This window comes from Microchirus variegatus (assembly GCF_963457635.1).
Source record: "Microchirus variegatus genome assembly, chromosome: 8".
Taxonomy (NCBI): domain Eukaryota; kingdom Metazoa; phylum Chordata; class Actinopteri; order Pleuronectiformes; family Soleidae; genus Microchirus; species Microchirus variegatus.
In genome coordinates, this window is record NC_139809.1 from 4,989,829 (window position 1) to 5,015,452 (window position 25,624).

At 42.0% G+C, this 25,624-nt stretch overlaps 1 protein-coding gene across 1 annotated transcript in view; it reads left to right on the forward strand.

Moving 5' to 3' along the window:
• Positions 1-567: 567 nt before the first annotated feature.
• The window catches only part of ppm1h (protein phosphatase, Mg2+/Mn2+ dependent, 1H), a gene marked incomplete at both ends in the record, with an annotated part of 28,662 nt that continues 3,605 nt past the window's right edge, over positions 568-25,624 (forward strand). The window contains 8 exons of the mRNA XM_083893308.1: positions 568-809; positions 8,171-8,336; positions 10,142-10,498; positions 15,604-15,716; positions 15,839-15,923; positions 16,159-16,277; positions 21,935-21,998; positions 24,157-24,264. Coding sequence (XP_083749434.1) covers positions 568-809; positions 8,171-8,336; positions 10,142-10,498; positions 15,604-15,716; positions 15,839-15,923; positions 16,159-16,277; positions 21,935-21,998; positions 24,157-24,264 — 1,254 coding nt within the window. The remainder of the gene's footprint in view (positions 810-8,170; positions 8,337-10,141; positions 10,499-15,603; positions 15,717-15,838; positions 15,924-16,158; positions 16,278-21,934; positions 21,999-24,156; positions 24,265-25,624) is intronic.

Genomic DNA, 25,624 nt, shown 5'->3' on the forward strand with positions numbered 1-25,624 from the left:
TAAGGCTATTTGCCTTTTCTCAGATGTGAGAATTGACCAATGTAAGTCACTTTGGATAAAAGTGTCAGCTAAATGACATTTCATGTAATCCTAGTGGGGCAGACTTTAGATATTATATTATTCATGGTAAATGTGGTGCTTGTGTCACAAAGTGATCAACATTCTTCCGGAAAACGTATGTAAATCTGCTCCATTACCAGGAGTTGTAGTCTCCACACCGGGATTACTCACCTTTGACCTCCAGCACTAATAAGCGGCTCACGTCCCCACTAGTAGAGCTACGAAACAAATCCATCAGCAGCAGCCGGTTTGTCACATGACTGTCGTGCAGCGCTTGGAGGTTTGCAGCCACAGTTCCGTGTTCACTTCACTTCACTTCACAGACAGCAGCAGCAACAGCAGCAGCAGCAGCAGCAGCTGAGCTGGATGAGAGTCGCTGCGTGTCTGCATTTCCACGCCGCGAAACTGCGTCGCCGTGCGGGGATCTGTCGAGCGTGGCGGGGATAGCCTCTCACGCAATCGCAGCATCTCCTCGATCTCCACCGCAGCAGCAGCAGCACTAGCGCCATGCTCACGCGTGTGAAGTCGGCGGTGGCCAGTTTAATGGGAGGCATGATGGCAGGAGGCGGCTCGAACGGAGAGCACCACCACCACGGCGGCTCCGAGCTGCCGCTGAAATTCCCCTACAGCAGACCCGAGTTCCTGGGACTGTCGCCGGACGAGATCGAGTGCTCGGCGGATCACGCAGCGAGACCGATCCTCATCCTGAAGGAGACCAAGCGGCTGCCCTGGTCCACGGGCTACGCGGAGTGAGTAAACCTGTATGCGTCCATCTTCCCTCTCTCAGAGGCAGCAGAGGCAGAAGCTGAGGCTGAGGCTGAGAGGCTTCATCCTTTAGTGAACACACTGAGATCACTTCTGTGTCCAGGGCGTAAACAAAAACATCACCAGAGCCGCTGTTTTTATGTCTTCATGTGTGGCCTTACTGAAATGAGTGCAGCAGCTGACCTATATATATATATATCAGCCATATCACAACAGTAAAACTGGTCATCTGTTTTATTTATGGTTCCAATGTTTATCTTTCTAACAGTTTTTATTTTCAGTTAAATACATTTTGTAAAATTCATCTTCCCTTTTTATAACTAGAGACAAACCAAGAATGTCATTGCAAAATTGTCTTATACAGAAATAAACAATAATACAACCTTTTTTTTTTTAGAGGGTTAGGGTTAACCAGGGCTGGTTTTTGCAACATCAGATTATTATTTGTATATATTTATTATGTCAATTTACACATTTAGTTTTACATGTATATATACACATTACACACAGACAAGACCAAAAGTGTTGATCATTAAAAATGTGTATTTACATTAAGTCATTTCGTGCATAGCTTCATGCTGTTAATGTTGTGATCCACTGCTGTGTGGTTTATCGGTGTTACCGTACCTGTCCTTATTAAATAAACATTAAAAATAAATGAATAAATATTTAATCAGTTGGAGGAAGAAGGGGAAACTGGCCAAACGTGGCATCATATGCTGTATGTAGATCTTCATCGGGGGGGTGTCCTGATTTTCCAAAGATTGGTATCAGCTGAACAGCTACAACTGGTTTTAGTGTAATGGATAATCAGGGCTGCCATACAATAGCTTCTAAACAGATAAAGCAGGGCATTATGATCATGAAGGCATAATAGATGCAAATATAAAGTAGGCTGTAATTAGGTCACTGAGAGCTTACAACCAATGTTGACTCATTTGTTAACTGGGGGGTGTCGTTTTTTATTTAAGATAAAATAAAAATACTTCTTTACCCACAATGTGAGCCAAGAGAGCATGTTACTTGACACTTGTGTGCAGATTTTTAATATTCATATTTTTTTTATGTTTGTCTCCGTCAAGCCAGTCAAACACATTCTAGATGTTTTGAATAGCAGTTTCCCCAGTGTTTGCTCAGGTTGTGTTTGCTTTATCACACATTGTCTTTCTTCCTCCTCCCTACTTAATAACTGCAACCCGGACCTGATCTCGCCCCTGTTGTTGTACTTTGGATATCACGTCACATAATCGTCAATAATAACCGTTCACAGGATCTTCATACCAAGGTGGTCATTTAAAGCTCGTTCTTTTCTAATAGAAAAGAGGGGGAATGTGGACGTAGGAGTGCAAATACACTACACCTCACATTGTACAACACACTTTACTTGAGGTAAAGTGTACGTTTAACCTTGTACAGGACACGACTTGTCTCATTCCCAGCTCAAGATCACAATCACTTTATGTCGTCCCACATAATCTGGGTTGCTACTGAGAATTATAGAGGTCACAGTTCAGTTCTTGACACAATCCTCATTACACAACGTGGGACATGGTAGTGCCATCAATTCATAATTTCACACATAACATGTAACAAGTAACATTGTCCTGTGTTTTTCCCCCTTCGACATGACGTCTTCACACTATTGACAGGCTGTTATGACAGAGTGCCTGTTTTCTTAAGCTTAAATGTTGAGTAAAAGCACTGTACTGGAACCTTGCCTTTCTTTTTTTTTTTGCATCTAATGTTTCAACTTCTTATTTTGCTAGTATGCTTTTGACACCGTTGACCCACAATACAGCCTCACTCCCTGTGGCGTTTGTTCTTTCGGTTCAGAGTGACGAAACAGAGATATTAGGGGCTCAAAGTAACAGTATTTATCAGTGGTTTTGTCCATAAAAGGTTGCAGAATAGTGGGATCAGGGGCGATGTCTTCAAGCTGCTTGTTTTAACTGATCTGTGTTGATTAAAGTTAATTAAAAGCAGCAAATAATCACATTGCAGATGCTAGATAACTAAACAACATAGGAAATCTTGGTTTAAATCCTATCCAGAAAATGGTTGTCGGTTTATTTTTTGATCATCTAAGTGATTCAATTCAGTGGTGTCCTATATACTGAGGAAATCCTTTGATATTCCTTATATGCACGTCCTCCCCCGTTTCCTCATGCTAATCTTGAAGACATTTTAATCTGAAGACGGAAAAGAAAGGATTATATATTTGCTTCTGTGTTTATGAAAACCCCCCCATCAACCACTAAAGTGGGTTAATGCATAATTTGAAAAAGATAAATACAATTATAATCACATTTATTGTTATGTATGATTTGAAAAAAGAGGTTTCAAAAACAAAAAATGTACATATAAGGAGGAAAAACTTGCATAATTCTATGGGATCACTGGAACAGCCCCCACTCCATGAATCCGCGTGATTCAGTGTGTGGGAGTGAGTGTTTTTGTGTGTGCCATCTTGGCGTATAGCATAGGACTCAACCATTCTGGGGGATTTTGGACCAGAGGGCACAGCACTGCTTTGTTGCTGCTGTGAAACCTCTCTCTGCCAGTGGAGTAAACCTGAGCCCGTATGAGATTATGTGATCCATACAAATCCACTCAGGATGAGTTCACATGGTCAGATAACAATGGCTCACTCTGAGGCAAAGTGATAGTGCAGCTGAACATTCTGTGGTTTGCTGGAGGGGGGGGGGGGGCTCTCCTGTTGATTGAGCAACTGAAGAGTGTGCAAAAGTTTTCCACTTTTCAGTTTTTTTTAATGTAATTTCTACATACACAGTAGATTGGCACAGACATAATGTATGTATGCCTGTCTATGGCTAACAGGAATACATATTAGTAACTTGTGTTACAGATGACACACACTGTGACACCAACCAGCATATCTCAGCAACAATGTTGGACTGTTTGCAGATATGCCGATATATCAGGAGTGCTTGGACCAATAACCGATACTGATGTAACAGCAGATGTAGATATAAATTGCCTTCATTGAGCAAAATAAATAAAGGTAAAAAAAAAAAGCAATAGTTGTAGAGGGCGTCAACATCAAAGGAGATAGCATCTTATTTAACCTAATGCTGTTGTCATTAGTCATATTGGAATGTTTGCCGATATCCGCTAATCCATTTTAAAGGGGACATATTATGCAAATACAATTTTTTTAATCATTTAAATCCTTATATTTGGGACTCTGGAGGCCCTACCAGTCCCCAAAGTGTGAAAAAAGATGACTCACTCATGTTTTTGTGGTCCTCCTCAGTCAAAGTACAGGAGATAAAACACACGATGTTGACTTCTGTGCTCACTGGGGCGTCACAACGCGCTAAAATCCTGGAAGTGTTGTCTCGCGGAGCTCAACTTTGTTCGTAAAACACACGAGAGTGCTGGCGAGGGCAACGGTGTCCGAAAACCGGAAGTCCGCGAAAAGTTCTATTCTTGGCTCCACAGTGCAGCACAGAGTCCTACACAAACTTCCAGCCTCAGAGGATTTATCTGTCCAGTGGATACATGTTATATATGACTGCAATGTGCCTGCTAGAGCCTGCAAATGATCACTTTTCCAAATGCTAACTGCTGTTAGCTCCCAGTAGCCTCTGTGGCGGATGTCATTTCCTGTTCCTTAAGTTTCGTTTTACTTTTTTTTAAGGTGGATCTTTTAAGGTGGACCTAAAGAGATACTACTAAACCGAGCGTTCTGAACAGGGCTGTTTTGACAGGGTGATTGAAACTGCTGTGGGGCTTCATCCTTATGGTATTTTGACCAAAGCATGTCACAGACATGTTCATTAGGACACCAGGGAACTAGGTTAACTTGGAGAAATAGGGTATAATATGACCCCTTTAAAGCCAATATCTGCCGATACTGATATCGTGCCGATAATATTGCACAGCCCTAATACCTGCAAATAATCGCTGTGACGTTGTTAGCGTGTTAGTAAACATATTGTAGTTATTAATTTACAACATAGAGAATGTATGAAAATACAAAATATATGCTTGGGTCGTTGCTTTAAAGGACACAGAGTATAATCACTCTCGCTTATTCACGAATGCTCGCGTATTTAATCTGTGCTCGGAAATTGTGTAAGACTATGCGGTGCTTTTATCCTGTGCGTCTGTGAGCTGTGAGGCTTCGCTGACCTTTTGAGCGTCGTCCAGGCTTGTTGTGTTGTGCTCTCTTTGGAGAAAAGACGAGCAGCTCTGCCTCACGAGGAGGATTCCGATGCACCGTCTCTCTGAGCGGGCACACTGTCAGGTCCACTGAGCGTGATCGTTCGAATGGATCAGTGACTATTGCTCACTCTCACTTGTCTCACTCTTTCCAAACATCGCGCACCGACGTTTGGGTGCGTGACGTTTGGGGTTAGGGTTAGAAGATGAGGGGGACAAACCTTTCAGACCGGCTCACCCCTGGGGACCAATAACACACACACCCTTGCAACATCAGCAGCATTCCGATCAATACTTAATCAATGATGTGTGTCTGAGAGCTCAATGCTATTTCCACCCCTGTGCGCTCTATGTTTTGGCTGTTGGATACGAGACAGCGAGTTGGCACAGTGCAGTGACGGAGTGTGTGTTCAGGGAACAGAGACAATTCGGAGGGCATCTCCAGGGTGAAGTGAGCGTTGCGTAAAAGAATTCAGGGTGTGCATGTACAAGAACTGTTTCTCAGGGGCCGACACAAGGTGCAGACGCGGCGAAAACATGCCATAAATATGGATGTGTTCTTGCTGTTTTAATGTCAGGGGCTTTTCTTCAGTCTTTTTTTCTGCACAGTTTCAGGCTTGCTTTTTTTTTTCCCCATGTAAAGGAGGGGATAAAAATGTGATACTCAATCGTGAAGTGGAAGCACACGAGCTGCACTTCATACTGTACATACAAAACCTCCCCAGTGCTCAGTCACATGATGTAGCACATGTTCCCGGGCTGATTCTGCTACATCAACACAGCGCTTGGTAAATGCACCGTTATAATCACCTTTTTAGATTTAACGTCATCATTGTTTTAAATGAGCTGCCTTATTTGGGTTGAATAAATTCATTGTTAATTATTATTGAAAGATTGCCTAACATGATCTGATAGCTCCAATTGACTTTGGGTTCAAAACCTTCACTGTTATTCTTTTACTTTAAAGTACATTATGTTATTATAATGCACAAGTAAAGCAAAAGCAAAATCTATACCATTGCAATTTCCCACCCAAATGACCTGGAGGTTCACGATAATGTCTTTGAAACACAAGTTTCCATCCGAGAAGACGAAAGTAAGACGGCACACTGTCGATTAGAGCTCCGACAGGCTAATTGAGGTCATGTGATTGTCAAGGATGCGAAGGAGTGAGTGGAATGAGGTAACGGGATATGACAGCCCCTGCTCTCAGATACAGCTCATGCCTTGGGGGGGGGGGGGGTGTGGGGGGGGTGTGGATGGCTCGTCCTCCTCCCCGTCAGAGATGAAACGCTTGAAAGCTCGACTGAGGACGAGTTCAAGATCTCATAAACACGTCACATCACTGTTGTGAATGCAGTACTGTGATTTCTTAGAATAGTTGTGAAGGCTTGTTTTTACTAGGTCAACTTTTTCCTTTTTTCCCCACTTCCATCACTCCAGATAAATGATGTCAACATTTAGTATTTTGCGAAGATCGTCATAAAGTCAAAACAAAACCTACAACACTATAATTAAAATGAGTCATTTTTGGTTTTGTTAAGTGTTGGTTAAAAGTGGGGTTAACTTGACAAAATGGTTTGTTTTGTTGTGTATGAAAGGTTATTCTTGACCTTGGAAAAAGTAATGAGTCAGAAAGAATCCTGTCTACATTTTCTGTCTTAATAAAAATGCTCATGTCATATTTCCTCACATTTTATTTCAGCTTTTTTTCTCCCACAGAAATAAGCACAGATATAACTGATGATAATACTGTGGTTATCTGCAGTGCAGTAGTTACTACATTCTTAGAAATAAGGGTTCCAAAAGTGTTCTTCTACAAGGGCTGAGGTTCTACCTGGAACCGTTTGTTTTTCAAGGGTTCTTGGTAACACTAATGGTTCCAGGAAGTACCAATTTAATCCATTAAATCCTTTAAAACCCCTTTCCTGAATATAAGGGTTTTAAAAGGGTTCTTGGTAACACTGAGGGTTCCAGGTGGAACCTTCATAAAATGTTGCACCTGAGGACAAGACGAAGAACCTTATATGGTTCTACTTTTATGAGTGTAATGTTAATCATGACATGTGTTTGACAGGTCTTAACAGGTCTCTACTTCCTGTTCCATTCAATGGCACAAAGATTAAAATGGTTGATTGACGTGATGTGACATACAACAGGTTTTATGTTTATTTATTTCCTCAAAGATGTTCTTTGAAATTAATGAATTTACTTTCTTTCAGAAATATTATTGTGAGGATTAGTACTGCAGATTTTGTATAATATATCCCATGTCAGTCCGATGTATTTATATATACGTGAGTTACATTCTTCAGCATATGTTTCTTTTAAACACTGTCACACTGACACACTGTAGGGAGTTTGTTATTATTAGGTGTTAGATTTGGGGAAGTTGTGAGCACATTTCGCAAGCCAGTTAAAATGACTCCTACTGAGTGAAGGCTTCTTCAGTTTTCTTAGCTTTAAGACCGAGGAATCCTGCTCTGCATTTTCATCTCTGTGACCAATTAGGATTATTTATATAAGAGTGCCACATATGGACTTTATTATGACCGCCTCTCACCGCAGAGACGATTGAAATTATGGACTTGTTGTAAATCTTGTAATAATGCACACAGCGGGGATTTTAAATGGTCCCTTTTATGACAAGAAGAAAAAACTGATTTAGTTAACCTTTTGTTCTTCAAATTGCCAACATTTCACTACATATACAGTTTAAACGGGGCCACTGTTGACGAAACTTCTCCTGTGGCGTGGTGGCTAAAATTAAGAATGCCTGGAGTATCGTTAAACACTGTGTGCTTGTCCATGACTACAGCAATCTCGCAGCAGCAGTGCACCATCTGCCAGGTGTTGTATAATGCAGTAAAGTGTCTTTCTGTCCTTTGCCCTAAATGCGTGGGACTCAAATTGAAATGTGTACCTAGTCTGTGTATGCGCCGATTTTAATCTGACACGGTATTTTATTTGTTAAGAAGGCGGCATAAACTTGACATGTCATGACCTCCACAGACATGTCCATCCGTCCTACAACATGCAGGAGATTAAAGTGTCATCAATCATAAAGGCAAAGAGAGTATATACACACCGTAACTCTTATCTCAATAACATGAAGCATGGCCTAAGGTCCCCTCTGTTATCTTCTTCTTCTCTTATCTAGAGTGATCAATGCAGGAAAGAGCACATTAAACGAGGACCAGGCCTGCTGCGAAGTGCTGGTGGTCAAAAGGAGACCGGCTGGACGCTCCACACCCAACCGGACCCCCACGGCCCGCAGGAGGTCTTCCCTGCCCAACGGGGAGGACGTGGGCCTCCAGGAGAACACGGTGAGTCAGTTATAAACCGAACAAGAATTTTATAAGTAAGGTTATTAAACTCACATAACTGGGAGCACTGATGAAATCCAGGTAAATGATCAGAGTGAACGTAGTCCTTGAAATGTCCTCGGGGGGTGCTGTCGTCTAGACTCGCTGTCGTCTAGACTCGCTGTCCCCCTCATCCTGTCCCATCAACAGTTTATTGGGGCGTACACTGCACAGTCACACACACAGAGTGTGAGTGATGCTAGAAACACACAAATAAGACTTTAAGTTAAGCCCATGAACAGAACAATCGTAAAATGCAACTTACTGTGTGAATGTGTTGTTATTGACAGCAGCATCTCTGTTTTGTTATTTACAATAGCTGTGGGCATTCGGAAGAAGAATAAGAGGCAAAGGAAGAGTAAGGGAATAATGCAGCATTATGGATGCCACACTTTTGAGTACAATAACAACATGGTAATAAGATTGTAATTAGGAGGTAATATTATAGTAATACCATCTTATTTTCTGTGCAATATCCAACTTGATAATAACAATGTAATAGTGTTATCATAAGGAGATAATATTTCAGTTTTTTCAAACTAATAATACCCTAGTATTGACAATTATTATAGGCTATAATCTTTGTAATACCAGCACATAAAAATGTTTGTAAATCAAACTTGATAATTAATAATTGATAGCATATTCTCCTGAATTTACCACACATGTTATCAATAATGGTTGCTATAGAAATACGATGACATAACTAAAACGTTACTTCCCTATTTCATTCGTAAAACACCAACATAAAAACTATTTGTGTAGGACATTATTACACAAGTAAGGCACTTCATTTTGCTGAACGGTAAATTTAAAACAATAAAGAGAAATGCAAAGAAAATAGACTTTTGGAAAGGAATGCAAAAAGTAAAAAAAAATAGTAATTCAATTTAATAAATGGCTGTGGTAAAAAAAGGAGAGTCTTCAGCACTGATTAAACTTAGGAGCACTTTAAGGCAATTTAATTACCCGAGGCAATATACAGTATATACCTATATAAAGCATTACTGCGGCTAATGTGTCCTGTCAGCCCACCAGTACTCTTCATACAGGCCCACAGAGAGTCGACAGTAAACCCATGCAAGTGCCTCATGACTCACTTCTGCAGTGGTACTGGACCAATAAACAGTCATGTAGAGCCTCTGAGTGTTCTTTGATTCCGGCTCAGGCTCATGTTGTAGCACTGACATGCCTCTATATTTAGAAAATAAGAGCCTCGATGTGCAGAAAAATAATAAGTAAGCAATGACCCATACTCGACAGTCCATAAACCCTCTCTTTTATCCATTATACATCCTGCATGTGTCACAAATGTATACAAAAAGAAAACATAATCACATCGTCAGCCGCAAAAGGTGTGCGCGTGTGATGATGAAGGAACCGGATCACAAGAGACGTAAATCGTTCTGTGGGGGGAGGAGGAACACAGGACGCCGTCTATTTTTGCTTCGTGCTGTGTCTGATGAAGCCTGTGTGGATTGAAGTGTCAATGCCACAGGAAACACAAGAACACATTCATCTAATTTGATTAAAGCGACACCGAAAGCAAGTAAATGTACTGATCAGAAGACATAATTAAAGTGGCCGCTTCAATCCCACTCCTAATTAATTCTCTCCAATCTACATTTAATCTGCACTACAGTGCAATTATATACTGCATTTTCAATACAAAGAAAGTGTAAATTAAATATTAAATACATAAACAGGTCATTAAAACACTAACACTGTGTTAACCTAAGCTTTTTCTCAACTTGTGTCTGTTATAGGATGGCTCTGAAGACCTGACCTTCCACTACTGGGCGTTGTTCGATGGCCACGCAGGCTCTGGGGCAGCCGTCGTGGCCGCCCGCCTCCTTCATCACCACATCGCTCGGCACCTCCAGGAAGTGATGGAGATCCTCTGCACTCCCAGCCTGCTGCCGCCCACGTGCCTCGGCGAGGAACCGATCGGTCACCACCTCACCCCGACGTCCCAGCGCGCCCTCACCAGGGCGGCCTCTCTGCGGGGGGCCGCGGGGGCTCCGGGTTCACCCAGCACGCCGCCCACCCGCTTCTTCACCGAGAAGAAGGTTTCCCACGAGAGTCTGGTGGTCGGCGCCATTGAGAATGCCTTCAAAGACATGGTAAGAGACGCTTTAACCCTTGTTTATGTGACATTTAAATAGGAGAACATACAGTACATGTTCATTTGGTGCTGCTAGTCCAAGAAAAAAAGACAAACTAATAGCTTTCATTTGAGTTTCATTAATTACAGATTCAGAAGAACCTCTTAATTATATTAAAAAAAGAATAAAATGTGTTATTTCAGCTGTTCTTCTCATGACACTGCATTGTTTTCCATTGTCTAACCCTAGCCTGAACCTAACCACTTCCTCAGAAATTAGATTCTGCCTTATTAGGACCAGGTTTTGGTCTCCATTTTGTCATGTTTTCACCATGGTACAGTTCAGTTTGGTACAGTACGGTATGGTTTGGAACAGTAAAGCCATCGGTCAGGCTTGCAGGCGTTGAAGAAACACTGTTCGCCAACGAGTGCAAGATTTCTGTCGCCCAATTCTGTCGATGGCTGTCGTGGGTCTAGCTCCACCTGTACCAAAATATGACTTTGGTTCCCCCGAGGGAAGGTTACCAAAAAATGTAACAAGTTGGGGACAGTTATTTATTACTTATTTTGGTACTCTTCCAGTGTAAGTGCAAAAAATATATACCGTACTGTCCCGCTCGGTGGAAACACCCCACATGGACACACTGGTCCTGACAAGATCAGTGTTTATAGCAGAAAAAGGTCAAAGAGAGGTAACAGATAAAAGTACACACACACACACACACACACACACACACACACACACACACACACACACACACACACACACACACACACACACACACACACACACACACACACACACACACACACACACACACACACACACACACACCATCTGGCTGTGTTGTAAGTGGATGAAAGAGAATTAACTCATGCAGAGGCCAATAGTTGAAAACAAGAGCCAATCAAAACAGTGCAGGACTTCCTGCACAGTCTTTAAAGGGGGGACAGGTCAAACTACTCCACATGGCCTCAGTTTCAGTCTGAGGGGTTTGGATCAACAGACACTTTGCTATTTTTCTAAACCAGAGCAGGGATTTGAAAGAGTCATGGCCCATTTCATTGAAAATATTGTGTTCTTTCAATCTTTAATATCAAAGATACTGAGGCAATAATGCAAATCCCGAGGCACTGTGGGACTCTGTTGGTCCAATACTGGCCACAATGACTGCATCAGATGTCAGGAAAATCTGATATGATCAGTAAACCCTTATTATAATGTAAATACTTGATTTCGCCCCCAGCACTGTCATGTGACCAGGTTGTGGTGAAGATTTTAAATGGTTTGGTTCTGTTTCCTTGGTAAATGTCATATCAACAGGTGAGTTGTTAAAAAAGTGGTGAATAATCCTGGTGTTTACACGTTGTAACCACTAGGTGGAGGTGTGCGGTTAAGTATGATGTGTTTGTCTGGGTGAAATTGTGGAATCTTGGTTCATGGTATTTAGTTTGTTCTAGGATTGTACTTAACTATGTAAATAACTTAACATGATAATATTACTACTATTACTATTAATTGTACAACTTAAAAAAACACAACAGTAATAAGCAGGAATTCAGATCTCATGTGATTTAAAATAATGTGCCAACTCTCACTAACATTATTTATTCCAATTAATGTAATCTCTGTTTAATCTGATCTTGTCACATATCTGCATATGAATCAGCAAACATCACATCTTATTTCTTTCCACTCATATGCGTCTCCAGCTCTGAATCTGCACATTTTACCCTATACACTCTTAGAAATAAGGGTCTCAAAAGGGTTCTTCTACAAGGGCTGAGGTTCTACCTGGAACCATTTGCTTCTGAAAAAAACCTTTCCCGAAGAAAGGGGTTTTCAAGGGTTCTTGGTAACACTAATGTTTCCAGTAAGAACCATTTTGATCCAGAGAACCCTTTAAACCCCTTTCCTGAATATAAGGTTTTAAAAGGGTTCTTGGTGGAACCTTTTTATAGGCTTTAAGGTTTTCAGAGTAACAATATTTTAAAGCATATAGATAGATCGCTGTTTTACTACTTTGTTTTTCCCACGTGTTATTTGTTTCCCACCTGCAGCCCTTGATTACATCACCTACTTTCTTCCACATCTGTCATTTATCTTAATTTTGAGTAATCGCTGTAGTAAAAAAAATCAAATGCAATCTGGTTCAAATGATACACAATTTCTGCTTGGAACACTTATCTTATCATCTCAGAAAATGTTAAAATGTGACAGAATCTCTGGCCTGGGTTGTTGTTGTTGCTGTAATTCTTGGTCTCAGCCTCCAGCTTTTAATTCTCCTCTGACACGACTCACTGCATTCCTATAAAAGTGGTCAGTGTGTGTCAAGTGGCTGCTTTGGCCCGATAAACACTCAGGGATGTGTAAACATTGAAATAATAATAATAAAAAAAAAAAAATCAGAGACAGAGTCTTATCACACTGAGAGTTTATTGGGCCAGGACAGAAATGAGTGAGTGGATGAGATCACTGGCCTCAGATGACCCTGCTCACTGCAAGTCACTGTTCCCAGTGCTGTGTATGTCTGTTTGAGTGAGTAAATACATATACAATGTATGCATAATCAATGCTCAGTATTTACCACATTATATAATGAGTATAATATGTACAAAAACAGTAATAATAACTTAGCTTCTGGCCAAGAAAGCGTTTCGCCGACACTCATTTTAATGGACAACGTAGTGTTTACTCAGGTTAACTCGGAAATGGATCATTGTCTGATGTAAATCATTCCATTTTTGAGTGACATTGCTCGATGTTGATGTGCTTGTTTTTTGAGCATTAGGAATCCATGAGAGTATAGGGTTGGTACGGAATTCAGTACTTTCAATGGAACTTCTCTGAATTACGTTGGTACTGTCAAGTTCTGATGATCAGATGTCGCTGAATTTGGGTATCTGAAGGTATTCGGGTGACATTTTTGTTATCACAAGAAGGTAAAGTCGGGGGGAAAAAAAATACTGATATCAGTTCATACAAGAATGATGCTCAACCTTGAGATTGGTATCAATTCTCTCTCACATATGCAAAACGCACACTTTCAATTTGAAGATTATAATTTTAAAAAATCTGTACTTCAGTGTCCTGAGTATTATATTATATAGCCTTGTTGTTAGAGTTAAGGAGTGCAGTTTTTTGGCTTTAGATGGGCAATGATGCTTTTGCAAAGCTGCCATTTTGACATGTTTTAGTAAAAAAGGCACAGGTGTGACTCTGCGAACAACGTGACGTGGTGTGGATCTCGGAACTGAGAAAGCTAAGTGGAACTCGGCCACCGTTCACCTGTGATTTTTCCTTCTGTGACCTGTCAAAATGGCTGCCGTGCAAAAGTCCCATTGGGACAGTTTAATAGCATGAGTTGTGGGTTAGGTTGACTGCTGTTGGACGGACGACCACTCTGTGTCTCAGTCCCTCTGTTATTTGGCTCACTTGTCGGATTCTTCCTCGCAGTCAGCGAGAGAGAGAGGTGCAGACGTTTATGCAGACATTTTCATTATTAAAGACTTTGCCTGCAGCAAAAAAAAGAGGTACAGTGAGGATAAATATTTTGTGGCTCACTATGGATTCATAATTAATCTGGTATGAAGGACACATTTCTGCACCTTCCTTCGTTTCTGCTGCATCATTTCATTGTGTGTTTGTGTTAAAAGCGTCACACGTACACACACGCATTTCTGATCATAAAAAATCATACACAAAGATATCACACAGCTGAATGTCCTTCACCACACCCTTTCCTTCTAAGTGTGTTGGAGAAACTGTCAGTGCATTTACATGCATGATAAAAGTCTGATTTTAGTCAGACTAAGGCAATAATTTGGTTTTCTTAATGTCAATATAAACATGTTAGCCGGACTAAAATCGATAATGCCATTCATAGTGCGATTACACCTGCATATATACACTTAGTCAGACTGGAATCGGACTGGAGTCGGACTCAGCGTTCTATGCATGCACCGACATTTCTGTTTGTTTTACTGTGACGTAAAAGGTCAACAGGAAACTGATTCAATACGCACTAGCTTATAGAGAGATACAGCGCCACCCGCGGAGGCGGAGTCAAACGTACACAGCCGATAAATCAGTTTTCTCCTTCAGTTAGCATCAAAACTCAAAAGATGTTTATTTTGTCCACTGTGACTCCTGGTATAAATATAAACAGCTTATGGGAAATTAACAATTCATACAATCAGATCTTTGCACTTAATTAAGTATCATTCTTCAATTTCTACCAAATGAAAAATAATTACACCTACATTTTACACACTGGACCTTTTAAGGACACAATGCACACATTACAACAGTTCCCTGTCAAATATACAGACACTGACTGGAAACACACCGGTACACAATAATTTGTGTGTGCACATTTGGTGTTGTAATTAAACGGAGGTCATTATCAAGTTAAGAGCAGACGACGATGCATCCATCAAGGGAAAAAAACCCTCAAGGACGGACTCGGTGTAAATGTTACCTACATTTTTCATGCTATCTCGTTTGTTGAGAGCGATCGATGGACATAAGTGACTGGTCGTTCAATTTGTTTGCACATCATCTGTTCTGTGATCGTAAGCAGACCAGCAACAGCAAGAGAGTCGGTGAGTGCAAAGAAGGGTTTAAACCCTTTGTGTGAGCAGTTTCTTTCATGTGATTAATTTATTGACAGGTTCATTTTTCCATCTAATTAATGAACTAATAGCACCGTTTCTTTTTTACTCCACGTCTTTCTTTTGGTTTAATTAGCGCTGAATTAATCTGGGCTAATTAACTGGTGTAATAACCAGCAGTCCCTCCAAACTTTCTCTGCTGTCCTTTTGGTTTCCATTTTGCTTTATTGCTCCCTGGCACTTTTTTTTTTTTTTTTGTTTTTTTGTTAAATAAATGAATTCATTATGTTGCTATAATTAATCATGACATCATGGCAGGTTTCAAGTATAAACGAGTGTCTTTGACTCGGTATCAGGTTGTTATTTAAATGTTATGTGCCGTTGCGTGATAGGAAAAACCGTTTAACAGACTAAGATGATTGCAAACATGATTATTTCCAGAGGATGTGTGTGTGTGTGTGTGTATTACGTGATCTAATTAAAAAGGTTTTTTTGTGTTTGTTTGTTTAGGATGCACAGATAGAGAAGGAGAAGGCGGCCTACAACGTCTCAGGTGGCTGCACTGCTCTGGTGGTTCTCTATTTACTAGGGAAGCTCTACGTTGGCAACGCAGGGGACAGCAGGTGAGACGTAAACGTGCAACAACAACAAATGCTTCCTTTCTCCTTTATGTACTGCAGCCAGTAGCAGAAGTAACAGTATCCCCAGCTTACAGGTTTGCTCTGTCTGCTCCTCTCATCCTCAGAGCGATTATTATCCGTGCCGGGCAGGTGATCCCCGTGTCAACAGAGTTCACGCCGGAGTCTGAGAGACAGCGACTGCAGTTCCTCGTAAGAAATAACCTTTTCCAGCTCCTTTTCTCTTACGAGCACAGCTGTCAGATATTAGCAGAACTGACCTCCTCTCCTGGTGAGACACCAACCGTGCTCAGCTCTGTCTCTCCTCCACTGCCTGCCGTCTGCCAGCCTAAGAGACAATGGAATTGTTTTATTCCTATCCCTCAGGCATGTCAATCTTATTTTTGTGTGTTTCTTCCCCCCCCCCTCCTCTCTTTTCATATCAAAGGCATACATGCAGCCCCATTTATTAGGCAACGAGTTTACACATCTGGAATTCCCCAGGAGAGTGCAGAGAAAAGAGGTTGGCAAGAGGATGCTGTACCGTGACTTCACCATGTCGGGATGGTGGGTTGATTGCTTTTTTTTTATATATATATTTATAGACCTATTTAGTATGTAATTTGACACAAAATGGAAAAACGCACACGCTCCACATCATGCTATCTCTGAGGATAGAGCTGACGCCTGATCTTTTCTTTCTCATTTAGCTCATTTTAGCAGGTAAATGGTTTGTGTTTATATAGCACTTTTCTAGTCCTGGTGACCACTCAAAGCTGCTTTAAAGGTACAATATGTAGTATTTATGGGTTTATATAACCCAAAATCCACTTTTTTATACATATAATGTGCTCCTGCATTGTCTAGTCGCTGTATAATAGTTTTTGTTTCATTTTCGTAGTGTTTCAAAAAGTCATGTAAAATAACATGACCTCGGACCGCGGTTGCATAGCCACTGTTAGCAGCGAGACGCCATGTTTCTACCGGAGCCTGTAAGGACAAACGCGAGAGAACAAATCAAGCGTCTCTTTACTTGTAGCTGAAGTCCCGCCTCCTCTCTCTCCGCTTCGTCTGCTACGGCCGCGGTAGCTCCGCCCTCTCCCTCGCCTCACGAACCTCATCTGCTGACACGGAGAAAGACGACGAGGACGACATTTGACCAGCTGCGGATACCGTAGCGCTCAGGGAAGGGAGGGGGTGAGCAGAGCAGCAGGTCTTTGTTGTAAATTTCAGCCTCTCCTCTAGATGGCACTATAAACTACTTATTTCCCCTTTAACCTACGGTTTTCTGTTCACCCATTCATGTCCATTCACCCACGCCATCTGCATGACAACTAGTGGAGTCCAGGAATCGAACCCACAACCTTTGCGTTGAAAGACAACTTGCTCGACCACTACTGTCTCCCCCCCGTGTGGCTTCCTGTCACATTTTTCCTTCCAAAAAAAAATCGGATTCATGTGCCTTCAGAGAGGAATTTGTTCAAGTTATTTTGAACCACCTTTAATGCACTGAATATGAAAAATAACACCGTCGCGACAATCTCGACGGGAGAAGTCATTCAAAGCTTTCGCAAGTCACGAAATGGCCTTGACATTTCTGCCTCTGTGTATGAGAGGAATGCTAAAAGGAATCTGTGGGCACAGCAAGGACCCCGGCACTTTATTTCCTGCTCTGGAGGAAAAGGTCAAAGAGACAGAGAGGACGATGATGTGAGAACGAACGCCGACGAAAAAAGGGAGAATAGATTAAGACGGATGTGTGGACGTGTGAAAGTGAGAGAAAAAGAGACTCGACGGTCACGCTGATACAAAGGCGGCGTGGAAAAACGCAGACGTAGATTCAAGGACTTGTAGACTTGGTATCTTCTTGGCAGAAAAAGGGGGTAAATTATTTTTACACAGTCACTGTTACGCTGCTATAAGATCACATCAGTGCCGAGTGCCAAAAAAGAACTGATCAAAGTGGTCTGAACCTCACCGAGCTGTTCAAATATGACAACTACTTTCATAATTACGACATGTAGGCCAAAACCAGCCGAGTAATTAAGAGTATTTAATCAAGTTATGTGCTTGCAGTCAGCAGTTTAATACGGCTCTGTCAGTGTTGGGCTATTATTACTGATTACCGAAGGCATTAAAGCGTAAGCAAAGTGTTTTATGGTTCGCGTGGCGTTCTAAGTAGTTCAGATGCTCCCGTAATTTAATCTTTTGCCAATATTATAACCTGCTAAGCGCGGCGATCATACATTGACTTTGTGCAGCTTTTAATGTGCAGTAATTAATGACTGTCAGAGTCGGTTCACTTCAATTCACTTTTACTTGGATGGCACCAAATCAAAATATACATCATCTGAAAGCACTGCGCAGGGAAAGGTCAGTTCAGAAAATGAGCACAAAAAACACCCAAATTAACATGAGTTTCAAACTCACAAACAAACAAACTAGACACAAAGAGCCACCAAAAACAATCATTTACTCCCACTCCGTGGGGTGAAGTAATAACGGGGTTTTAAAGGTCCCATATCATGCAAAATTAACGTTTTAATCGTTTAAATCCTTATATTTGGGACTCTGGAGGCGCTATGAGTTGGCAAAGTGTGAAAAAAGATGACTCACTCATGTTTTTGTGGTCCTCCTCAGTCTAAGTACAGGAGATAAAACATGCAACGTTGACATCCGCACTCACTGCTACATCACAATGCGCTAAATTCCTGGAATTGTTGTCTCGCGGAGCTCCACTTTGTCCGTAAATAATGCGAGAGTGCTGTTCGAGGGCAACGGTATCCGAAAACCGGAAAGTCCATGAAAAGTTCTATTCTTGGCTCCACAGTGCAGCACAGAGTTCTACACAAACTTCCAGCCTCAGAGGATTTATCTGTCCAGTGGATACATGTTATATATGACGGCAATGTGCCTGCTGGAGCCTGCAAATGATCACTTTTCCAAATGCTAACTGCTGTTAGCTCCCTGTAGCCTCTGTCCCTGTTGAACTGCTTCATCCTTATGGTATTTTGACGAAAGCATGTCACAGACATGTTCATTAGGACACCAGGGAACTAGGTTAACTTGAAGAGATGGTATAATATGACTCCTTTAATGATGTCTAATACTTACTCTAAATAATAGAATGTGATGCATATAATTATCAAAGTAATGGAGGGAGAAGGAAAGAAGGGTGAGTAGCCTGAGGACGTAGCAGGTAACCGAGGAGAGATGAGCAGTATGTTCTCTGACGCCACCTCCCTGTGGGTGTTTTTGCAGTTCCACTCAGTTCAGCAGATGTAGGTCAGTGGCTGCATTCCTCACTGGTCTGCCGGCCTAGCGCCTCAGCGGCACTGTGACGGCCTGTGATGTATTTTTAATCACGTTATACTGATAACCCCGTTTTTTTGTGTTGGCTTTTCCCGGGCTAAGTGTGAGTTTTAAATTTAGCACCGCGTCGCTCGGCGTGGCTTATTGCTCCGATTCGTGTCGGCGTGACTTAACGGCGTCGTTTTTTAGCCGCACTTCAGATGCTCCATAGGTACGAAGGATTATTTTCGTCTATTTTACGTCTGCTGCAGCTTTCTGTCTCCCGGTATCCATGCTTGCCCACATGCTGTGTGCGTGTGGGTGTTCTCTGGCATCCATGATCAAGGCCGTGCTCTAATGAAGGCATGCATACATACATGCGACGCAGCCCACCTCTTTCTGTCATCCCTTCGTGGCATTCTTTACCTCGAGTCTGAGCATTGGGAACTGTAATAAGTGTCGTCGTCCAGGACGGGAGGGCGGTTTGTTTGCGAGGCGTCCTGCGGTGATGGAGGTTGAGCAGTCAGTCATGTACGACGTGATCCAAATGCCATAGCAACGCAGCCGGCTAGGAGGAGGGAAGGAAGGTGGCTGGGCTATAGAGAGTATAGAGAGAAATGAAGGGGGGGGGGTTGGACAGATGAGAAGGAAATTGAGAGAAATGTAAGGCGCAAGATAGAAACGGAGATAAAAGTGGAGGAAATGAGGAAAAGTCCAGTCGAAAGATGATTTGTAAGCTGTAAAGAAACAAAAAACTAATGGTGTGTCGGCCACATAGGAGGGCGGTGATAAATGGCTATGGGCGGCATTCACGTTGCCTCTTTTTAATGCCTGTGCCCACTGAAGAAACTGTCCTCCCCCTCTTCCTATGGACAATAAATGAGAGAGAAAGGCACACCTTCATCACTGTCATACAGTTTCATCCCCTCTCTTTCTTTTTCCTGTCCAGCCCCTCCTCCTCCTCCTCCTCCTCCTCCTCCTCATCCTCCTTTGTACTAGCATGACCGATGCCTTTGGCTTACTGTACATGTGGACGAGTCGCCGGGGTCACGGCAATTAACGCTAACCTTTCTTTGCTCCTGAACGCACCGGTTGGTTTAAAACCATCGAGGTTCACCCAAAGGTTTATTCAAAATACAGATCCCAATTGCACCAGTTTGACTCACTCATACGCTGCTGATGCAACCGCGGTACAATGTCCCCTCAGCGTCTGTCGTCACGTGAGTGCTACGTAGGTAGGTGTGTGTGTGTGTGCAGATCAGGCAGTGTTCCGCGCCTACACACACACACACACGCACTGCCGATAGTCCTGCGACCTCTTTTTGCACTGTGAGGACATCGCTCCTCTCCTGTCTGCATCTCATCACCCGCAGAGATGATGATACACCCACCACCACCACCCTCCTCATCCTCCATTCCCCTTCCCCCGGCTCACTCTCTCTGCGATGATTTGTGTCACGAAGGCATTGCACCGATATTATGGTCAAACAGTTCAGCCCTTCAGCGACGCTCCTGGACCGAGGATGACAGTTCTGCTTAGGCTGTATACTGGCGTCTCAAGAGGGACATTGTCCCCGACAGCAGCCTCTGGGGGGGGATCTCATCCAGGATAACACTCAAATATTGACAGACATATCTCTATCTTGTAGTCGTTTTTTTTTTTTTTTTTACTCAAAATACTAAGTTTGGAATGCGTCCGCAGCAGAAATTGGTTTTTTGCTTCTCTGCAAACGGACAGCGGACGACCTCGGTTCAATTAATGTCTCTCTTAATGCTTATTTTAACTTTCATGTCATCTAACTGCGGTTTTAATACGTTTTTTTTCCACACCATTAACACTGCAGACACACATTTCAGCAGCCTGTATTTCTGCGTTTGTGGGCTCTCTTCACTGTGATACTCCTCACTCCGCACACTGTTTAAAAAAAAAAAAAAAAAAAAAAAAGTGCTGAAAGCAGCAGTATATGGCGCACGCCTAAGGTGGAAACATATGGTCTCTCCGAGTGGAACCAGGAATAATGTAAAAAACATCCCGGTCCTTTGCTAATCTGCTTCACAGCAGTTGAATTACGTTGGATAAAGGTGTGTGTGGGCCAGGCCCTAGTCGCATGATATTTGCAATATTATTTTGCAATATTTTTTTACCTTTACTCCCCTGCAGTCTAAAGGTTAAGATAAATACACGGTGTTTATAAGCACCTGGTGTGAGTTGTGAATGGAAAACTTTGTCCTGGCAGCTCGACAGGGAATTGGCTCAAATGTTGTAATGTTCCTGGTTCCACACACGCAGACACAGCTGCTTCTTTTGAAGTGGAACTGTTGGGTGGGAATGGATGAGGAGAAAAAAAAAAAAAAAAAAAAAAAAAAAGAGCATACTCAGAAGTAGTGCTGAGCTGCAAAGGTGAAAAGTGTATCTTAAGATCTGGCATGAATATATTATACAGTGTTTTTTTTCCTCGTATTGCAGCTCTGTCTGGTCCAAGTCTGAGGATGGTAAATTATTCATTATTTAGGGGGAAGTTTAAACACTGCTCTGAGAGCAGGGGAATGTGAATGTGGATAGTCTTGCATCATTCAGCTGTTTTACATCCAGATTTTCACACACACACACACACACAGTCACAAAAAAACACCAGCAAACCTCACGCATCAATAGATTTCTCACTTTTTCGCCAATGGGGAGACAAAGATGAAGAGGGAATTATGCCTGTGGGTGATGTCTGGCTCTTTTTTTTTCTCTCTCTCTCCCTTCACTGCCTCTCTTTTTCCTCCTAGCTTACTCTTTGTCTCTGTGCCAGTCGTCTCAGCAGCAGAGCCTGTGGGGGGTGGGGAGACCATGTATCTATCGGGCATGTGTGCACTGTCTGCAATAAACCTAAAAAAAAGAGAAAAAGAGAGAGAAAAAACCTCAGTATCCTTTCTCCTCTGCACAGGGCGTATAAAACCATCGAGGACGATGACCTCAAGTTTCCCCTGATATACGGCGAAGGAAAGAAGGTAAGAAGTGCTCCAGGGCTGCTCACTGACCAAGTCATTCCCTCAGTCTTGTGCCTTGAGGGCAGCATTCGTCAGCGTGGAGGAGCCAAAGCAATCCTGGGGCCTCTGTTTTTACAAGGGTTCACCAACCTATGGCACAGTAATGGACTTTGTTCTTTGAGGTCACGCAGCAGATTAACGGTAGCATTCCAGGCTCAGTGGTGGGACTCCCATCAGAATCGGCTCGTAAAAAGACGGAGACGAAGAATACGTTAATTGGAATTATGACATTGCCGAAACACTTAGAATGTTGTCAGCGCTTTGACACAGAATGCAAATGAAAAGGTCGAGAGTGCAGTACAATGTCTAGATTAGATAGATCTAGATTTTGTTCCCCCCCCCCCTCAGTGATGCTGCACATGTGGTGCTGTGATGCATCTCGTTGTTGGTTGAAAAGGTCAGAGAAGAAACCTGATAGATCTGAATATGTTACTTTTTTATCCAATTGGGCAGAGAGTAAGTAGTAGTAACTATGGTTATGCTCAGATTACCAGGTGCGTTGTTTTAATCTGATTAAAGTTCGATGCATCACATATCACATTTGACAGTTCACTTAATTGCATCTAAATGCCTTTTAGGGTGAAATTGTCCATTGTTGTTTTGATTGGCTACACTGTTTATATAGTGGTTAATACACCAGTATGTAGAAGCTCTATTATACTATATTGCTATACTAGAAGCACACGGAGAGCGCAGACCTCCACCAAGGCAGCTCAGACCCACACAAAATAGTGATAAAAATAGTGAGAGTGGCTACAGATCATGGTCAAAACTGAATCAATTGTTCTTGGTCCCATTGCGGACATTTCCTAAAAATTTCATCCAAATCCGTCTGTGACTTTTCGAGTTATGTTGCCAACAGACAGACAGACAAACTTGGGTGAAAACACCACCTGGTGAAGGTCAATTATTGATTAAAATGTCAAATTAAAAGGTATTTACTTGCATTCCTGAACAGAAAAAAACGTTTTACTTGATTAATTTGATTTGGCTCAAATTTGGGTAAAAATTTACCAAATATATAACAATATTTTTGAAAGATTTTTTTTTTTTTTTTGCTCGTTTTATGACAGGTGAGCTAATAAATGTGTTAAGCGTTATGTGTATGTCTGATCTAGGAATCGATTGGTTTGAAAATCTGAAAATCAGTGTCCACTCCGTAGATGAATAGAGTCACATCGTCCAAGAAAATCGGTTACGAGTCATTTCGGCCTGTTAATCTGAACGCAGCCTATGTTTTGACTGATGACCGAGGCGGCAGATGTCACACACACACACAGTTCTCCCTCTTGCCTGCTGCAACCACACTGTGATATTTTTACCCCTCCCCACACGGTTGGCCATGCCCACGTTGCGTCCTCTACCTTTGATGTGAGACGGGATGAATGGCTTGATAACGTAAGCACTTCAAAGCCGGCGCGGCAGCCTGCTGGACGCCAGCGCTCCACAATTAATTCCAGGATGTTTTTCCCTTCTCTGTCAAAGAGAGGAGCTTCGCCACCTCTTTGAAAACACTCTCCCATGTTTCTGGCTCATTTTCCTCCTCTTATCTGTGCTACGTACTGATCCAAACTCACTCTTACCAGGCTTCAGTCGCCCGTGTGCTCCTCTTTTCTACGGTAGAGTGGACTCGGAAAGCCCAGCAATTCGCTTATTTGTTGAAGCATGTTTCTAAATCTCAGAACATAGCTGCATATCCAATAGAAACAGCGACTATAGGTAAAAACAATGAAAGGCCTTGGCCTGGCCTTGACTCTATAATAAAATATCTATTAAGACATCCATTGTGTCTGTTCAGAAAAGAGTATTATAAAAAAGTACTTCAGATCTGCTGGAACTGTGGGAAAATAGAAAGAAAGTCATTAGTCATCTAACTTGTGTGTCAATATATTATTTTAGATGAATTATTGTCTTGATCTATACAATATCTTATTCTAAAGAGTGAAGAGAACGTCTTCACTCTTCACAAATATCACACCGTAATCATATATAATGTGTTTTTCGAAACAAAATGAGTATAATGACGGTAAAACATTTTTTTTTAAAAATCCCGAAATCGGAATTCCTGTCAAAATAATCACGATACTATTTATTCTAAATTGCTTACGATCCTTTTCAGGCTCGTGTGCTGGCGACCATCGGGGTCACGAGAGGTCTCGGCGACCACAACCTCAGAGTGCACGACTCCAACATCTACATCAAACCGTTCTTGTCCTGCTGTCCAGAGGTAAAGCTTCCTAACTGTGTGCACACACATACTGAAATGACTCAAGTCTGTATGAAATGTTAACAGTTATAATGCAACTGAACATAATATTTTTGTCACTCCTGTGAAACTTCACTGTGTGGCTTTCTACCGCTTCGCAAAGAATGAACAAAACGCATACGTCTGTCGAGTAATACCGCTGTCGAAATGTATTTCGGTGAAGAATTGCACACCCTCCTCTTCTCTGAACCGCGTTTGACTTGTTGAATGTCAAAAAAAAAAAACGAAATTTGAAAGTTGCCCTTTAAAAGAAGCCTGACGTTCACGACCCGGTCACAAGAGCCTTCTCCCTGTGTGTGTGTGTGTGTGTGGGTGTTATCTCCGGGTTCTCCGGCTTCCTCCCACAAGTACAAAAACATGCAGATTTGGAGATTAGCCCTAACCCTTAGGCAAATTGGACACTCTAAAATGACCGTAGGTGTGAGAGTGGCCTGTCCATGGTGTATCAAGCCTTTCCTACGACCGCTGCGATTGGCACCAGCGCCCCCTGTGTCCCTCATGTGCAGGATAAAGCAGTTACATTATGTGAAGGGACTAAAACCATGTCTTTATAATTGTAAATTAAATTAAAGGTGCATTATGTAAAAATCCTCCTAATATGTCACAGAGACTCAGGAATAATATTCCTATAACATACTGAACTCAACAACAACGACAGCACAGCCAAAATATTTGCATTAAAAAAAATTTATTTTGCAGACCGGAGTCTCAGCTGCCGAGCAACCACGGGTTGCCAGTTACGTCTGAGCGACAGTGGCGGAGAATACTAAACCTAAAAGACCTCTGTATTTTTTAATTTGATTGTAGTAACCGTTTTTGGCCACATTCTTACATATGGCGCCTTTAAATACACTTGCCATGCCTACATACAACGGTCCAGTGTGTAAGTATCAGTGACATCTAGTGGTGAGACCTCCGATTTGAACAAACTAAAGACTCTTTTTCTAAGTGCATCGGGAAAGTACGGTGGCCTTCGCACACCAGAAAGGATGTTGTCCTTTTTTACGTTTGAGTAGGAAGCTTCCATTTGAAAACACGAAAACGTAAAATGCTCTGCTGCGTTCGTCCGTTTGGGTTGCTGTAGAAATAATGGCGGCACAAAATGGCAACCGGAAGCAAACAAAAACTTCTGCTTCTACACTGCTCGTTGTGCTCAAACCCCAGTGTTGTTGTAGCTATTGTTGATTTACACACTATTGGTATAACATTCTCCAGATTAAAAAAAAACTAAACAACATACTAATCATGCTCTGAAGGGATTTTTTGGGCTGAAAAAAATCCCTTTCTGTGAAGTGAAAAGAATACCGAGTGCTCTCATGTT